A 16,206-nucleotide genomic window follows, 5' to 3' on the forward strand; every position below is an offset into this window, starting at 1 on the left:
GCGATGGCGCTCTCCGCTTCTACGCATTTTCCGAAATTCAAGCAAAGATTAGCCCACAAAATTCAAAACTGCACATTGCACAGCTCTATAGACTCATATTTACACACAATATATGAAGCAGAAACTAGAAGCAAAGATGACAATGCAAGACGAATATGGACCCTATTTTTCCGCATGTGACTCCTATTGTACTCTTCCCTACACTTTAGACAACATTCCCTAAGAATCTGGAGCCTAAGCTCTGATACCACATTTGTCACGACCCAACCTATGGGCGGACCAAGACTAGGACAGGCGACTTAAAGCCCCGAGGCCCGTAGTAAGCCTAACTGCTCATTAACCCAACTCTAAGGCCCATTTGGGCCCAATATCAAGAAAACAAGCGGACAGAGTCCGCCATAAATGGATTTTCCAACGGGAGTTTCGACTCACCCGACTGTAAACACAATAAACAATCCATTGGGGAGCTCAGCTCACCCTCCACATACTCATCAACATAATAATAAATGGGAGCTCAGCTCCCTCATCCAATCCATCAAAACAGACTTAAAATATTAAGTTTACAGGTCCAACATGAATATAATATTACAGACCAAATTCAAATAATTACTGCTAACACATGCGAAAATTCTAGGAGTAAACAAAATTACACAAATATGGATAAACAACCTGCGAAGGATAAAAGCAGGTTAACCACAATAAAATCCTCCTGTAGCCTGAAAAAAAATATTGAACAGGAGTGAACGTTCGACTCAGAGAGTAAAATATCAATTTTAACCATAATCTCTATAACTATCTAAATCTAATGCACCCTGTAGAGTGAAATGCAACATCCACATCATTTTCACATCATAACATCAAAAAGGTAATTTGGAGCACTCACGCACCCTGTAACATCAATCATAATATATGGGAGCTGATCCCCTATACAGCTCTCTTAAATCCAACCTGGTGCCAGCGAAGAACTCAGCTCGGACTTCCAATTAAATACCAAATCGGGGTCCCAGCGAAGAACTCAAGCCGTGTCTACCCCGAAGGACCGGGTCCCAGTGAAGAACTCAAGCCGTGTGTTCCTATCCATAGTCCACACCACATCACACGCACGCCAACGCACGCACACTGCTCCAAATTACCACAACAACATACATGGCACTTTAACATTTATCAATGCATCAAAAATCGTGCCTAGAGTTTAACTACATAAATATATGCATATAAGTGATGCATGGGCATGCTGAACATATAATAATATCGAAATTACAATTAAAATTAATATTCTACTCACAGACTTGACGACAATCACCGTGGCGGTGGCGGAGGAAGAAGGCATCCGCTCACGACAATCATATTACATTTATTTAATACAATCGACTCAACACAAACAAAGAAAAGACCAATTACGTCCTAAGTCGTGCGAAAATCGTGAGTCCCCTATACCTAGGACCTACCCAACTGCAAAGGGCTAAAAACGCACTTCTATATTCACAATCCATATATCAACTCAATCATATCACACAGCCCTCCCGGGCCCATCAAATCACCATCCATCACAATACGCAAAATTTCAATTTAGTCCTTATTATTGATCATTTTTGCAAAAACTACCCAAACAAGCTCTAAAAATTATAAAACTTTGCCCCGCGGTCCTTAGCAATATTACTAAGCTATTGCAAAAAGAATCGTAATTTTCTAAGCTACCACGAATATTTTATGGATTTTTAATCCTATTTAAGCACTAGAAAATTACGAAAAAGCAAGGTTCGGGTTTACCTTTGCCGATTCCGACTTCGGGAACGCGCTCAGGACGTCTGACAATGGGGGGCTAGCCAAAACCTCGGTCCAATTCGGAGACTTTTCCGGTAACGGGTCTGTCTGGCCCGAAATTTGCAGACCTGGTCAACTATCGAATTTCCGCGAATCGAGGATACCTACACGAAGCCCATAACACGGGGGTTAGTACATAAATTTTTCAGAATTTTCTAAGCTCATTTAATGCTCGAAAATACACTGCGAAGTTCCGTGGGACCCACCGAAAAACGGTGTCGAAAAAATTTGAAATTTATGTCGCTAAGCTCTCGGCGAATGGAGCGTCTTTGGTGGCCTCGGTTTTCGTGGGATTCACGGTTTAGAAATCTAGCCCAAAAGTCGAAATGGGCTAAAATCTTCCAGCAAAAATCGGACAATCCGCTCAATGGATTTGGCGTTCTTGGTGTCTATGGAAAGCTCTCGAGTAGATGATTTTGGACACAAGACCCGGTCCAATTGGTGGCGGATCGGCGGATTTGGCCGGGGAATTCGAAGCGGCGCGCGTGCGCAGGGCGTTCAGCGCGTTTTTCTGCTGTTCGGGTGGCGCCACACTGGCCGGGCTGGGTGGCCGGTGGCCGGGAGGAGGAGAGAGAAACGAGAGAGAGAAGGGAGAGGGACGCGCGCGCGGGGAAAGAAAAAGGAAGAAGGAAAGGGCCGGTCCAATTCGACCGGTCCGATCTGTCCGGTCGATTCGGCCGGTTCGATTCAGGATACAAAATTTTAAATTTTTACTCTGCCTCGGGACCGAAAACGAGGTCCAAAAATTCCGAAAAAAATTCCATAAAACTCAGAAAAATAAGTTGACTCCAAATATATTTTTAGTTTTGCCACGTGGTCTTTAAATTAATTTTTAAAAATCCTCAAAGTTTATATTTTCGGAAAATCGAACCCGATTTTTAAAATCCGAAAAATCTCAAAAAATTTCCTAAAATTTAAATAAAATTAAAATACCAAAAATACTCATAAATAATAAAATTTTGAGGTGTTACAAAGAGAATAACGGTGACAAAAAATTATATCAAGGAATTTTAATTTATTAATATCAGAGTTATACTTTAAATTATAAGATTTTTTATTTATTTTGAATTGTAATTATAGTCAAATAAAATGAACTCATAATATAGAAAATTCTATTTGTCCCCATGCAAAACCATGGCAAGAGAATTTCAGTTGGGAAAGATACTCTTGCCATTACTATTCTCTTCTGCTGCTGTTATTATTATTTAGTCCCAAAGAGAAGCATATGCATAGTCCTTGTAATGGTGTTGGTCAAGCTTTATTAAACATTCCAAACTTTGCGGTGATAATAAAATGTTTAATAAATGTGATAGAGAAAAAAAAAAAGAAAATTATTATTTTATTTTTTTAAAAAATAATTAAAATTTTATTATTTAATATTTTTATAATTAAAATATATTAAATATACTTTAAATATTTTTTTAAATATAGTAATTAAAAATTAAATTTAATATATTTTAATTATAAAAATATTAAAATAATAAAATAAAATTTTAAATACTATTTAAAATAATATTTTTTAAATATATTCTTTTGACTCTAAAACTCAAACACTAAATGACTTTTTGTTTAAAGTACTTAAAAAAAAATTGTATTTTTAATATTTTTATAATTATACCCTCAACTAATTAAATTATTAATTGTTTTCCTAATCATACTCTACCGTGGACAGGTCCCTTAATTACCTATACCAGATCAACCTCTAAAGAAACCTCCAAAGTTACTCTTAAATAAACCCTAATTAATTAGAGACTTTCTTCCCCAAAATAAAATTCCTCTATTCTTAGTGGTGTTGCTTCTTCCATTATTTAATTCAAAGCTTTTGAAAATTGGCTTCTACATCTGTCGGTGATAACTCTCCCATACAGAATATTTAAAACTCAACGGTAAACGGATTATTTTAGGGGGAAAGTTATTATTTATTAATTAATTAATTTGATAATTCTGAAAATAAGGGAGTTGTTATTGGCACGTGCGGCGAAGGACACAACTACTAGTCGTGGACGTGGAATTTCAGCTTGTAGGATTGGCGGGGTCACGGCCCCACGTGTCTTCATCTGCCCCCAACTAACATTCCAAATCCATATTTGTATTCTCAACTAATCTTGCTTTCTTGTTACCTTTATCACCTCATTATTTTATGTTTTAATATTTTCATAATTAAACCATTTCTTACGATTTTAGCATAACCATTATGTGCTTCTTTTATATATATTTTAGAAATTTAAAAGTTGGAATTATTAGAATTTAAATTTTTAATTCTTATATTATAATCATTAAATTATTACATAGATTAGTCTCTATTTTTAGATAAAAAAATAAAAAAAAAAATAAATTTTAATCTAATATGGCAAAAATATAATTTTTTTTATATAATTTAAAGCTACGTAAGATATGCACGTAGAAATTTTATTAAATTTTGATATGAATGATTATAAAAAAAATAAAAAATAAAAAATAAATAATTTTATTGAAAAAAATTAAAATATAATGATTAAATGAAACTGATACAATTTAATTAGCTAATTTTTAAATAAAAGACACATGTCCATGTATAAAAGTGTAGTATTTTCCTAATTATTAGATTTAATACATCACTTCTTTATTTTAATATTGTCAAATGTGTCCTACAGCCTATAGGGCTTTAATGTTTCAAAGGCTAGATCATTCGGCGGGTTTCCTTTGTCAACTATGCTCACAAAATTACCAAATCCCAATGGAAATTCTCAGTCATTTAATACTAGTTGCTATTTTCAATTATACTTGGGTAAGTTTAATCAAGGATTTCAAATCCAGTTAACAATTTAAGATTTAATTAATGTGTTTGATTGGTTGTTGAAAAATTAAGAATTAAATGTTATTTTTTTTTAAGTGTAAAATAATATTAATGAGGGATTAAAATTATTAATCTCATTTTGATTGCTCTTTGATTTTTTTTTTTGTAAAAAAAGATTATATTTTCTTTTAAAATAAAATAATATCGTATTGTCATAATTATTTGTTAATAAAAGAGAATGTATTCTTGAATCTTATTAGCGGTGAATATTGGTGTTTTCATTAATGGATACTCTCTTCTTTTTGAGGTTTGCATTGGGAGTTGAGTAATAAACTCAACAAACAAAATACAGTGGAGTATTCATCGCTGATATATATAATCAGAGAGTCAAAAGGCCTTACGAGACAGTTAGTTGGCCGTACCATCGCTTCATTTCACTTGTCTTTCCTTAAATACCAACCATTCCTGCCTTCTTTCTTTTTGTTATTACTCTCTCTTTTTTTCTCCAATTTTTTATTTATTTTCTACTATTTTTATTTTAAAAAAAAACATTTTCTTCTTTTTCCTTCTGCAATTTTTCATCTGTCTCACTATTAGCTGCTGAAGACTGAAGCTTTCAACTTTCTAGGAAAACACCCTTTCTTTCTAGAGATTTTTTTTTTCTCCTTCTTCTCCCTTTTTTTTCTTTTCATATGTTAATATATCCTAAGCAAGAACTTAAAAAGAAAGAAAAGGAGAAAACCAATGCTCATTACTTGCAATTTTGCATTAGACTACTAGTGGTAGTTTTGTATTCATGTGTTAAGGTCTCTTTTCTCCAAGTCCAAGGTCAAGTTGCTTCACTTATGTCGCCTTCTTTAGTTTCTTTGTTTCTGTATCAATTTCTTCTCATTTCTTATTGAGTTGCTGCTTCTACAATGCAGGTTTATGTTTATTGTTTTATACCCTTACACAGAGATGCTAAATGACAGCTTCTCCAACCTTATGATCTTCATTATTGCTTAATTGTTCACATTTTGGTTAGTTTCCACTTCTTCTTCTTTCTTTTATTTCTGTCTTCTCTTTACACTCTTTACTTGTTAGGATTTCTAGGGTTTGAATCTTTTCTACCAAACCTTCCAAATTCTCATAAAATTTTTTATTTTTATTAACCTTATTGATTTATGCTAATTTTTGTTTAAGAATCCTTAGTTATCTGAACTTCCTTTTTGTTTCTGTTAATCTCCTTTCTGTATTGATTAATGTGTTTTTATTTTCCCTAAGAGAACTTTAGTTAACCGAGGAAGTTTTGAGATTAAAAATGATCCCATATTGAGATGAAGGTATTTAATTTCTTGGCAGGGGAACATAACGCTAAAACCAAAATTTTCAATTCTGCATGTTTTTGTTCTTCTGCTGCTGAACAATTTATTATCTTAGGAAGCTAAGTAATTCTGCTAAAAGATTTTTAGAAGCAACTATATCATATAGCATGACCTTCCTTGAGGTATTAACTGCAAACTAGTAATTGCAGTTGAAAATTTTTGTTTACCAAAGAGTAGATGCATGCTAGGGGTGAGTGAAGTTGGGAATTCCAACTTTATTTCTAATGTATAAATAACTGGGAAATTATTGCAGAATTTTATCTCAAAGTTTTTCTTTTTGGGTGCGCTAGGGGAGAAGTTTTTGAGAGATGTATAGGTATATTAAGTTATAGAAATTATGTTTTAGATCTTATCAGGCAACGCTGGTTGTAGTTAAGACTTAAAGAGTAAAGACTATTGAGTTAAGAATGGAAAAAGTGAGTACTGGTAATCGTTTCTTAACTGTACCAGTTATTTGTATTTGGTTGGAAACCAAGAAGATGGTTCAACTTTCTGTCCCCCAAGCTGAAAGAAACCCGATTGGCTATCACTTTGCTACTTTTCTTACTGATATTAAGCATCATTAGTGATTTAAATTCAAAGTTGAGAGCACAGAAATTTTTCTGGGATCCCTTCAATTATACATGATTTCAAGAGAGTTTAGACTGTAGTATGTGTAGTTAGAGAACTTAGTCATTTCTTTAATTCATTACCTGGTTCATTCTTTGCCAAACCGGTGGCCACACAACTGCCCTGCAGTTTTTCGTCTTATAATTGTATTAAGAGATTTTGCAAATAGCGCATTGCTCATTGCCTTACCTTCTGTGATTAGTTCAATTTTAGCTTAAAAGAAGTGTCTGCACTCTTTAAGATTTGTATCGGTATTGGAGAATGAAAAGATGTTGTAGTTTTGAGTATGATTCAAAGCAATAGTTTCTTCTTAACTGTAAGAAGTTAATAGCATAACACTGTTCTTTATGGTCTAGCACTCTTATTGCTTCTTGTCAATTTAATCTTCAGTTTTTTGTTAATTATCAACATAATTCTCATATGGTGCAGGTTCACAGAAGTTAATTTTGATCCATATGCTGTTGGACCCAACTTGAAGAAAAGCAATTCCTTAGCATCTACTTATCTTCCTTCTCTGCCAAGTTCTCCTTCTCCACAGATTTGGCATTTAGTAAAATTGGGAATTAGGGGGCAATAACATTGTAGTTCCAAGCTTTCCTTTCAATTGGCATAACATTCACTAATAAAATGTAATTGACATTCCTGATACTCTTCAAAATGGAAATCAAGGAAGCAGAAAGGGTAGTTATTGCTAAGCCAGTAGCTTCCAGGCCTACTTGCTCCAATTTTAGGTCTTTCTCAGAGCTTCTTGAAGGTTCCATTAATGGTTCACCCCCTAATGTGTGTTCAGAAACCACAGTTGCTGCTATCAGACCAAAGACGGTGAGGTTCAAGCCAATGGTGAGTCGTGCTCCAGCTGCATCGGTTTCTTCCCAGGTGACCACTTAGTTCCTCTGAGTTGTTCTTCCCCTTCAAGAGATCTTTTCCCTGAACTTTACCATTTTTTTTTGGGATGATTTCAGGCTGATCTCTCTGGAACAGCACTTTTCAGTTCGTCTGATAAAGTTTCAAATCCAGATAGTAAACCCCCTGTTATATATAAACCACAGGCCAAGTTTGTATCGAAGACAACCGTTTCTCTTTTGGCAAATATGGTTAGTAGTCATATTCTTCTTTCCTGTAGCTTGAGTTCTCTTTTCTTTATCTTCTTCTTCTTCCTCTTCCTCTTCCTCTTCTCTTCTCTTTCTTGCTATGGACAGCGTAGTGAGACTATGAGAGCTGTTCATGTTCTTCTGAAATAGATGTCTATTATATGATGTTGAATATGCATAATATATATATCTCTGCTCTGCTTTTGAGACACTAAAATGCAAGAATAATTTCTTCTGACCAGGGAAATTTCGATGTGAGTCATCAACAACAATCACTACCATTGGTTGAGGCTCGAGTTCAAAGTATAATCCAAGACAAACACAATTTTACATCCCAGATTACCTCAAAATTTTCCCAGAATATTCAATCTCATGCACAAACAGATGAGACTACCGAACCCTCAAGGTTAACATCTCAGATCCAGGAGGAGGATCCAAAAAACTTATCTGCTGCATCTAATGGGGATCGACCTTCATATGATGGTTATAATTGGAGAAAATATGGGCAAAAGCAAGTAAAAGGAAGTGAGTATCCGCGAAGTTACTACAAGTGCACACATCCAAATTGTCCAGTGAAAAAGAAGGTTGAAAGATCATTGGCTGGGCAGATTGCAGAAATTGTCTACAAGGGTGAACACAACCATTCAAAGCCTCAGCCTCCTAAACGCAACTCATCAGGGATGCAAGGGCTAGGAATTGTGTCCGATGGCAATGGTCAAGATATGAGCACCCCATTATGGAACAATCACCTGAATGATAGAAATGAAGGTTCTGAAGGTAGAGTTGAAGATCAGAATGAAACAGGATTGCCTGTTCATTCAACTTATCAGGGTAAAGCTCCTCCATCCCATGATCCTGTTGGAATTGGATCGATTAATGCTGGTGTTATAACTTCTGACAACTCTTGTGGGCTTAGTGGGGAATGTGATGAAGGAAGTAAGGGAATGGATGGAGATGATGATGAGCCTAAAGCTAAAAGGAGGTAAGAGATGAGGCATTATAGATAGTTTGACAATCTGTGGCCTTCTCCACATTCGCATATTGTTCAGAAAAGTGATAATTATCTGATCCTTCATCAGTTGACATTGAATGCTATTGATATTTCTTGAATGATGATCTTCATTATGACTTTATTGATACTCTTTCAGGAAAAATGATAATCAATCAAATGAAGCAGGCATATCGGGCGAAGGTGCACAGGCACAAGAGCCCTGTCCATTGGTGCAAAGTTCTAATGAAACTGAGATTGTGGGTGATGGTTTTCGCTGGAGAAAATATGGGCAGAAGGTTGTGAAAGGAAATCCATATCCCAGGTTGATACTCAAGGACTTGTTTAGGATGTATAATATTTTTTGATTTTCTTATTTTTATCTGGATTCAAGGTTTGATATGATCTCTTAACAAATCTTTTGAAGAAATGAGCTTTCTGGCCATTTATGCTATGCTTGGAATTGTATCTGCAATAGTCACAATCTTTTGATTTAGATTCCATGATCACTTCTAGTGTTAAGTTGTTTGCTAGTTTTTTCAGAAACATCAGAATAGGAGCTGTATTTAATTTCACCCTCTTATGAACACTCTTTCTTCAGCATTTTCTTTAACTTTCCTCGCAACATTTTTATATTCATCTTGCAGAAGTTACTATCGATGCACGGGTCTAAAATGCAATGTCCGCAAGTATGTGGAGAGAGTATCAGATGATCCAGGAGCTTTTATTACAACATATGAGGGGAAACATAACCATGAGATGCCTGTCAGGGGTACAAATTCGGTATCTGAACCCAATTCACGGGTTCCTACTACAAGAAGCAAGGCATGATCTCAAGTGTTGAAGGAGGCTATTTGCTACTTAATGGTTTCTATAACCAAAAGAGTCTGAACAGAAACGAGTTCATAGCTTCAGAAGCTAAATAATTAGGAGAAGCTGTAAAGCCTGATATATGACGATGTTCTGAGGCATATTTCCATATCCTTGTCCTGTGAAATCAATAGGCAGGCACTTCTTGGTGAAGACAGTTTTGTGTTTGGTAATTCACATTATTGCAGCCTGTGTTTAGCTTTATTATTTAGGAACAAAATTTAATTTTTTTTCTTTGATTTCCAAATATTTTTTTAATTAAGCATAATAATGAAGTTTTATGACTTATCTTGGCTAATCAATTTGTAATATGCATGCAGTTCCAATTCCTATCACTTTAAAGAAGTTTATTATTATATAATTGAGATTTTTTTTTTTTTTTAGAGTAGAATTAGCTCTGATTGGAACTCCAACTTAAAACTTCATAGTCTTAGAGACAATTATAGCATCATTGAACTAAAGCTATAGTTGAGCAAATTTGATATTGGATTTGCATGTGAGGGAGTAATGAAGCTCTCACTCATTTACAAGTAATTGTAAAGCCAAATGCTATCATGCATATAATTGTTTTGAATCTTTTTAAAGTTATATACATGTTACATAAAGAAATGTTTGATTTTCTTTATCTAGGTTTTGTTGAAATGTTTAATTTTCAATGTTCTTTTTTTTTAGAAAAAAAAATATTTTAAATGATGAAAAAAAAAAATTTTAAAAAGTAGTTTAATTATTTTGATTTTCTTATAATTAAAACATGTTAAATTCAACTTAAAATTAATTTTTAATGACTTAACTTAAATATGTAAACAAGTAACGCCAAATGGATACTTTGTTAAGCAAAAGAAGATGATTTGATCAGTCCACCAAGTTTATATATTGCTAATTTATCCATGGCTTTGGCTTGCAAGTTTTCTGCTTACCTATCTATTCCATGGAATAAGGAATTCACCATATAATGACTGGGAAGGAAGAGTGATGATTGGTTGATTCATGATTGCTTCTTTCTTTTCCCATCTCAAAGGAAATTTATAATATACACCATTTCAACTTATCTATTCCATGGCCATTATATATCACAGTAACTATCACTTTGAATTCTTCAATTTCTATTTCTTTTAATAAATTACTTCACTGATGCTAATGGAGGAGGGATGGATTCCCTCTTCCGGGATTTCAAGAGCCAACAACTCAAAGAACAAGAAGAAATTGATGATAATCAACCAGAAGTCACTTGAACAGATCAAACCCACCCACTTCAGGTTTCTATTTATTCACAAACAGTTTTGACCCTTTTCATGGAATCACTTCAGGACTAAAGATCTTTTGCTGTTTTTGTTGTGAACAATTTTCTTTTTAACAGATGTTTAGGTATTTAATTGCTTGTTGACTATTCCTAGTTTCGTTGAGAATTGCGGTGTTCCTATCTCACAAAATTACACGACAGCAGCTAAATGCTAGCTCCTAGTGGTGGATAATATGCTTGTTTTAATAATCGAAATCTTGTTTATGTTTCTATGGATTATTGATGATGCTTAATCTTTTGTTGCTTATTTTGAGCAAAATCCTTTGTAGCATCTAATGTGTTGATGATTTCTGAAATATCATAATAGATCATATGTAAGATGTCAATTCCTAATCTGAGCAATGGATTATTTTTAAGCATCTTTGCTGGACATGGATAGTAATGCTTAGAATTTCTTCGTTTTCTTTGCTTCATCACAAAAATCCAGCTCAGTTTCTGGTTGTTATTTGCTTTTTAGATGTCAATAATTGTGGTTTTAGTTTCATTGCTGGCTAAACTTGGGCCTGTTGGAGATAACACCCATGCATACACTAGAGTCATGGGCGCCTATGGATACTGTGCTCCATAATATGCAATGACAGGTCAGCTGTCTCTTAAATCAGATATTTATAACTTTGGGGTATTCTTTTGGAAATCAATACTGGCCGGAAGGCAATTGACAGTTCAGAAGCTACAGGGGAGCATAATCTTGCTGCTTGGGTAAGAAACCCCTACAGTTGTTAAAGCTTCCGCATTATTCTTGAGAAATAAGTTTTAAGAATCCTCCTTGTTTTTGTTGGGTTCTTTGCCCGCATATAATACATGAGTCAGCGTAGACAGCGAAATGCTCACAGTGAGTGGCGTAACATATAGCCTTCCCTTGAGCTAAAAATCCAATATGTATAGAGTGTGCAAGTGCCTTTGAATGGGATAATTAGGAGAATTCACATTCTCACCATGTCAATCTAAAGCTGAGCATGAGCTCCATGAATACTCCGATAGGCTATCATACCAAATCTAGGAATTGGGCTTGGTAGAATAAGAGAAAAAACATCAAATGCCCAACTTAGGCATCGCAGTTTAAACTGAAAGCTTGAGCCGGAGGGTTGTGAGTCAACCATGTATTTATCTTCCTCTCTTGCTTAACATCACACTTTAAAACAAACTTCCACCATACATTTAGTTAATGTGATGGCCATAATTGAGGCTAGCTCAGTGTAGTAAAGTTGGACCTCATTATTCTTTAGAACTGTATAAATGAAAGAGAAAGAGATTGTAGTTGTTCTTAGGATTTTTATTTTTTATTTATTTTTTTATTTTTTCTGTTTCTGTAATTCTTTCTTTGTTCTTGTTTAATCACTGAAGCTGTTTGTGTTATCCCACATCTGCAATTTTTTACTCTTCCAGGAATATCAGACATGCTTCCCACCCAATAAGCTTGTCAGTCATTTCTTTTTCATCTAATAATGTAATGCAAATATATATAGGAACTGAAAGAAAGACTTGGAATCGTTTCTCAAATAGGAACTGTTATACGATGCAGAAAAATGACATCCAACATTTGGTTGTTGAACATTTTAAGAAGCTCAAATACAAAGTTCAATGGCTAGCTAGTAATAGCATTCATAGGTTGCTCTTTTGTGCAACGGTTCAAGAGCTTAGAATATATACTTCAGTGCCACTACGAGAAGCATTTCTGTCAGTATAATGGCCATGATGCTTCCATCAACGATCAAAGGAATCATACATATACTCATATTCTCAATGCTCCTAAACTAAAGATTCTAGAATAACAAACATGAAAGATTAATAGTTTAATTACTGAAAGTAACTCAAACAAGTAAGATTAACACAAACACATCACTAAATTAGTTTGATTTTTATTCATTCAATCAAGAGTCGAGACACATACTGGTACTGTTCATCAATACATTACTAACACGAGTTTGATCCTTACAAAACTAATACACGAAATGTTTTATTCAAGCAAGATAAATTATGTAGGAGACATCAAGTCCCTTATTCAGTCTATATGTAAAACCACCGCTATCTAGCACATTACCGAGCCTGCAAATGAGCAAACACATTGAAGATGTCAACTCTTTTGTCGCAACTGCAATGAATTTAAGCAAATTACTACTATGTCATGATCATATTGAGATTAGGTGTTCACCAGAAAGCGCTTCTTGAATGCTTCAACATTCTCTTTAGGATCTATTTTCGTCTGCTTGTAAGCCTCAATCTTGTTTATCTCCTGCACACAGATTTTGTGAAAAGGAAAGTTATGGATTAGCAATTAAACTTCAGGCCCAATAACCATCACCAGTTTATTTCCCAAATCCTTGTTCAAGATAAAAATAAAGGAATACTTTCAATTTTAGCTCTAACAATAAGTTGCGCAATAGCAAATGATTGTTCAAAAGCTTAAGAGTTGGACTTGATTAAACTCAGATAAGACAATGGGCCAAAATACTTAGTTACGAGTAAAGGGTGTCTTGAACCAGAGAAGGTGGATGATTATGTGCGCATGTGAGGGGGAAGCTTGCCAAGGAAGAGGAAATGTAAGAGCGAAAGAATTAGAACACTAGAAGAAGATCTCAAAATATAATTATTCTAATAGGGAATGAATAGCTTTTAAACAGAGTATCTTAAGCACGAATAGAAAGGCCGAGTTACCAAGGAACAGAAATAAATCAATCATACCTCAATCCAAGCTTCAAGTTTAGGCCTGCCTGCGATGATATCATATTTGAATACCTCTAATAAGAAGACATGGAATCTTTCAACAAAGGGAATATAGGCTATATCTACCTGAAGAACATACAAATTTATCCAAAGTCAAAAGAAGAACAATCAAATAATGTTATGACAATAATTTAACAATGACACTCATTTCCAAATTGCAAACTAAAAATGATCAATATTTAATACGTTAGTTAGGAAAAAATATCAACAAAAAATTGAGAATGCAGCTTACCAAACTGAATTGGCCAAGCAAGAATGGCCCATCATCAAATTTGTGAAGAGCATTTTCCAAGTAATCAAAAGCAGGACCTAGAGCAAGTTAGTGACTTCAGTTAGACATTTTACACATGGAAAGGTACCTAAAAAAGAAAAAACACTGCAAGTTCCACAGCTAACCAGCTTCTTTGGCTGGATCGCCCTTAAATGAAGTAAACACAATTTTGTTGAATGTATCAGAATAGGCAAGTAACTCTTCAGCGAATTCCCTTTTAGCAGGATCCTGCAGTAATTTAGAGCATTAATTTAGTCCTTCCCATACAAACATACATAGACACAGAATGTGGCCTTTCATCATTAATTCTGCACATCTTACATCAGGAAGAAGAGATTGGCCTTCAAAGTTGCTATCAAGGTAGTTAATCAAATCAAGACTCTCCCCAATGATTTTTCCATTGTGTTACGAAGATGGCACCTACAAGGAAGATTCCAATATCAGCCAAGAAAACTAGGAACAGCTTCTCATCCTCATCAACAATATACAATTAGAATAAGTAGATAAAGTTCAAGAAAATTGCAGTTTACTGAAATAGCACAAATTTTTCAACTGATACAAAATCTTTTTAGGTCCAAAAACAATGGCAGAATCCAGGAATGCAGCTAAGCCAAACTAAACATGGCCCTAATGCTTCCCAAGATAGTCATTGATCATAATAAAGCAGAATCGATGGTTCTTTTATTTAAACGCCTCATGAATACTTACATTTTCCACAGGAGAAAATAAAACGACAATAGTTCATTCCCAGCTAAACTTACATGATTCATGAAAAAGAAAATGTATGATTTATACAGATTATTCTGACCTTATTGGAGGGTAAACTTTCTCTTCATACCAAGCAGGCCTGCTTTGAAGATTGAGAGGAATCAGCTTGATCTTGTCTTGTAATCCCTGCGCCACACAGACATACCTAAAAATTTAAGAAGCCTTTAAAAAGAGGACAACCCAATGGAGAAAAAAGATTAACCAACCTTGTTGTTCCTGATGATCCACACTCGCTGTGCATATGGACATATGTAGGCGACATACAACCTTCACGTGTAGAGGGGGGAAAAGCAGTAAATACAGCCAAAAACAAATCCCTATTTACATGTGACTTATAAAGAATAAAAAATTGAGATTAGCAGCAAAGGCAGATTATTTTAATAAAAAAATAAAACCTTATGGTTCCATCGAAGAGTGGAGGTTGCTCTGCAGTAGGATCCAGCACCGGAGGTAATTTCTCCGGCACGCTCTTGTCCAAACTGTAAAGAAATAAAGAAAGAAAGAAAGAAAGAAAGAAAGAAAAATTAGAGAAATCAGCAAAGAAGAGAAATTGGAGAGAAAGTGGAGATTCTTACGCAATAGCAGCCATTGGTTGGTGTGAGTTCTTGTGTGGAGAATTGGCAAAGGGTTATGGTGTTGGGAGAGCGATGAGATGGTAAGTGCATAATCTCTAGAGTGATCATTATATAGAGTTGCTGAGAGTGATAGTGATCTTAGCAGTGACGAAATAACATGCGAGACATGAGAGAGAAGAGGTTGAATTTATCTCAAAAACGGGGCAGGTACAGATGAGTAACTCTTTTTTTTTTTTGCCAGCTAGAAATAGGTTAGCCAAAGTCAGTTAGCTTTCTAAATTTGACAGTTGATGGCTGAAAATTCATGTCCAAATAATGAGTTTTTTTTCTTCTTCGTTTATTTTATAGGAGATATTTTTTTAAAAAATATTTTTTAATATCTTATAATATTTAAAATATTAAAAAAATAAATTAATAAAAAATATTTTTCTAATTAAAAATAAAATTAAATTCTCATTTTGATTGAAATGTAAAAATATTTATATATTATAATTAAATAATAAAAAATATTTTTATGAAAATTAATTTTTTAAAAAATATTATTTAAGTTATTTTTTTGCAAAAGAGGTATTAATATCCAAATTGTATTAAAAAGCCCATGGGCGCACATACAAACTTACAGAGTCTTAAAAATGAAAAAAAAAAAGGAAAGCCCACAACAGAGATGACAATAAGTCCAACCCATATTCACAACCAAAGCCAACTCACAGAACAATCATTTCCGACCTAAATATCGGAGTCAGCATCTTTTGCCAGCAACGCAAGAAACACAAAGTCGCCCATCAAACACATAAGCTAAACTTGACTATGACAATTAAAGCTACTGCAAAGCTCGCTGACACGTAAAGTCAAATGGAAAGACCTTCCTAATTGTGATGTGGAAGTAGATTCCAGATAAAGAGACCCACTCATTGTAGAGAGCATGCCCATCCGTCCGCCAAGACCATTCTAACCTTCACTAGCAAGAGTAGGTCATTAAACATGCTCTCTCACTAAAGATAATATGCATGCAAAGAGATCAACCCAAGCTAAACTAAACCCATATA

General features: G+C 34.4%; 2 protein-coding genes across 2 annotated transcripts; one reads left to right on the top strand and one right to left on the bottom strand.

Moving 5' to 3' along the window:
* The first annotated feature begins 5,090 nt into the window (after nucleotides 1–5,090).
* LOC131178569 (WRKY transcription factor 44-like) lies at nucleotides 5,091–9,820 on the top strand. Its single transcript, XM_058143515.1, has 7 exons — nucleotides 5,091–5,428; nucleotides 5,524–5,619; nucleotides 7,003–7,449; nucleotides 7,536–7,667; nucleotides 7,907–8,646; nucleotides 8,813–8,977; nucleotides 9,300–9,820. The coding sequence occupies exons 3-7, from the start codon at nucleotides 7,231–7,233 to the stop codon at nucleotides 9,481–9,483; spliced, it is 1,440 nt and encodes a 479-aa protein (XP_057999498.1). The 5' UTR covers nucleotides 5,091–5,428; nucleotides 5,524–5,619; nucleotides 7,003–7,230; the 3' UTR covers nucleotides 9,484–9,820.
* A 3,142-nt stretch (nucleotides 9,821–12,962) lies between these two features.
* Nucleotides 12,963–15,319, bottom strand: LOC110655007 (glutathione S-transferase L3). The gene is given in 9 exon segments (XM_058143516.1): nucleotides 12,963–13,055; nucleotides 13,505–13,612; nucleotides 13,779–13,855; nucleotides 13,943–14,045; nucleotides 14,139–14,237; nucleotides 14,613–14,711; nucleotides 14,792–14,852; nucleotides 14,981–15,064; nucleotides 15,161–15,319. Coding segments are annotated over 9 exon segments (738 nt in total). The 5' UTR covers nucleotides 15,175–15,319.
* Nucleotides 15,320–16,206: the final 887 nt, after the last annotated feature.

Source organism: Hevea brasiliensis, chromosome 3 (assembly GCF_030052815.1).
Source record: "Hevea brasiliensis isolate MT/VB/25A 57/8 chromosome 3, ASM3005281v1, whole genome shotgun sequence".
In the NCBI taxonomy this organism is placed as follows: domain Eukaryota; kingdom Viridiplantae; phylum Streptophyta; class Magnoliopsida; order Malpighiales; family Euphorbiaceae; genus Hevea; species Hevea brasiliensis.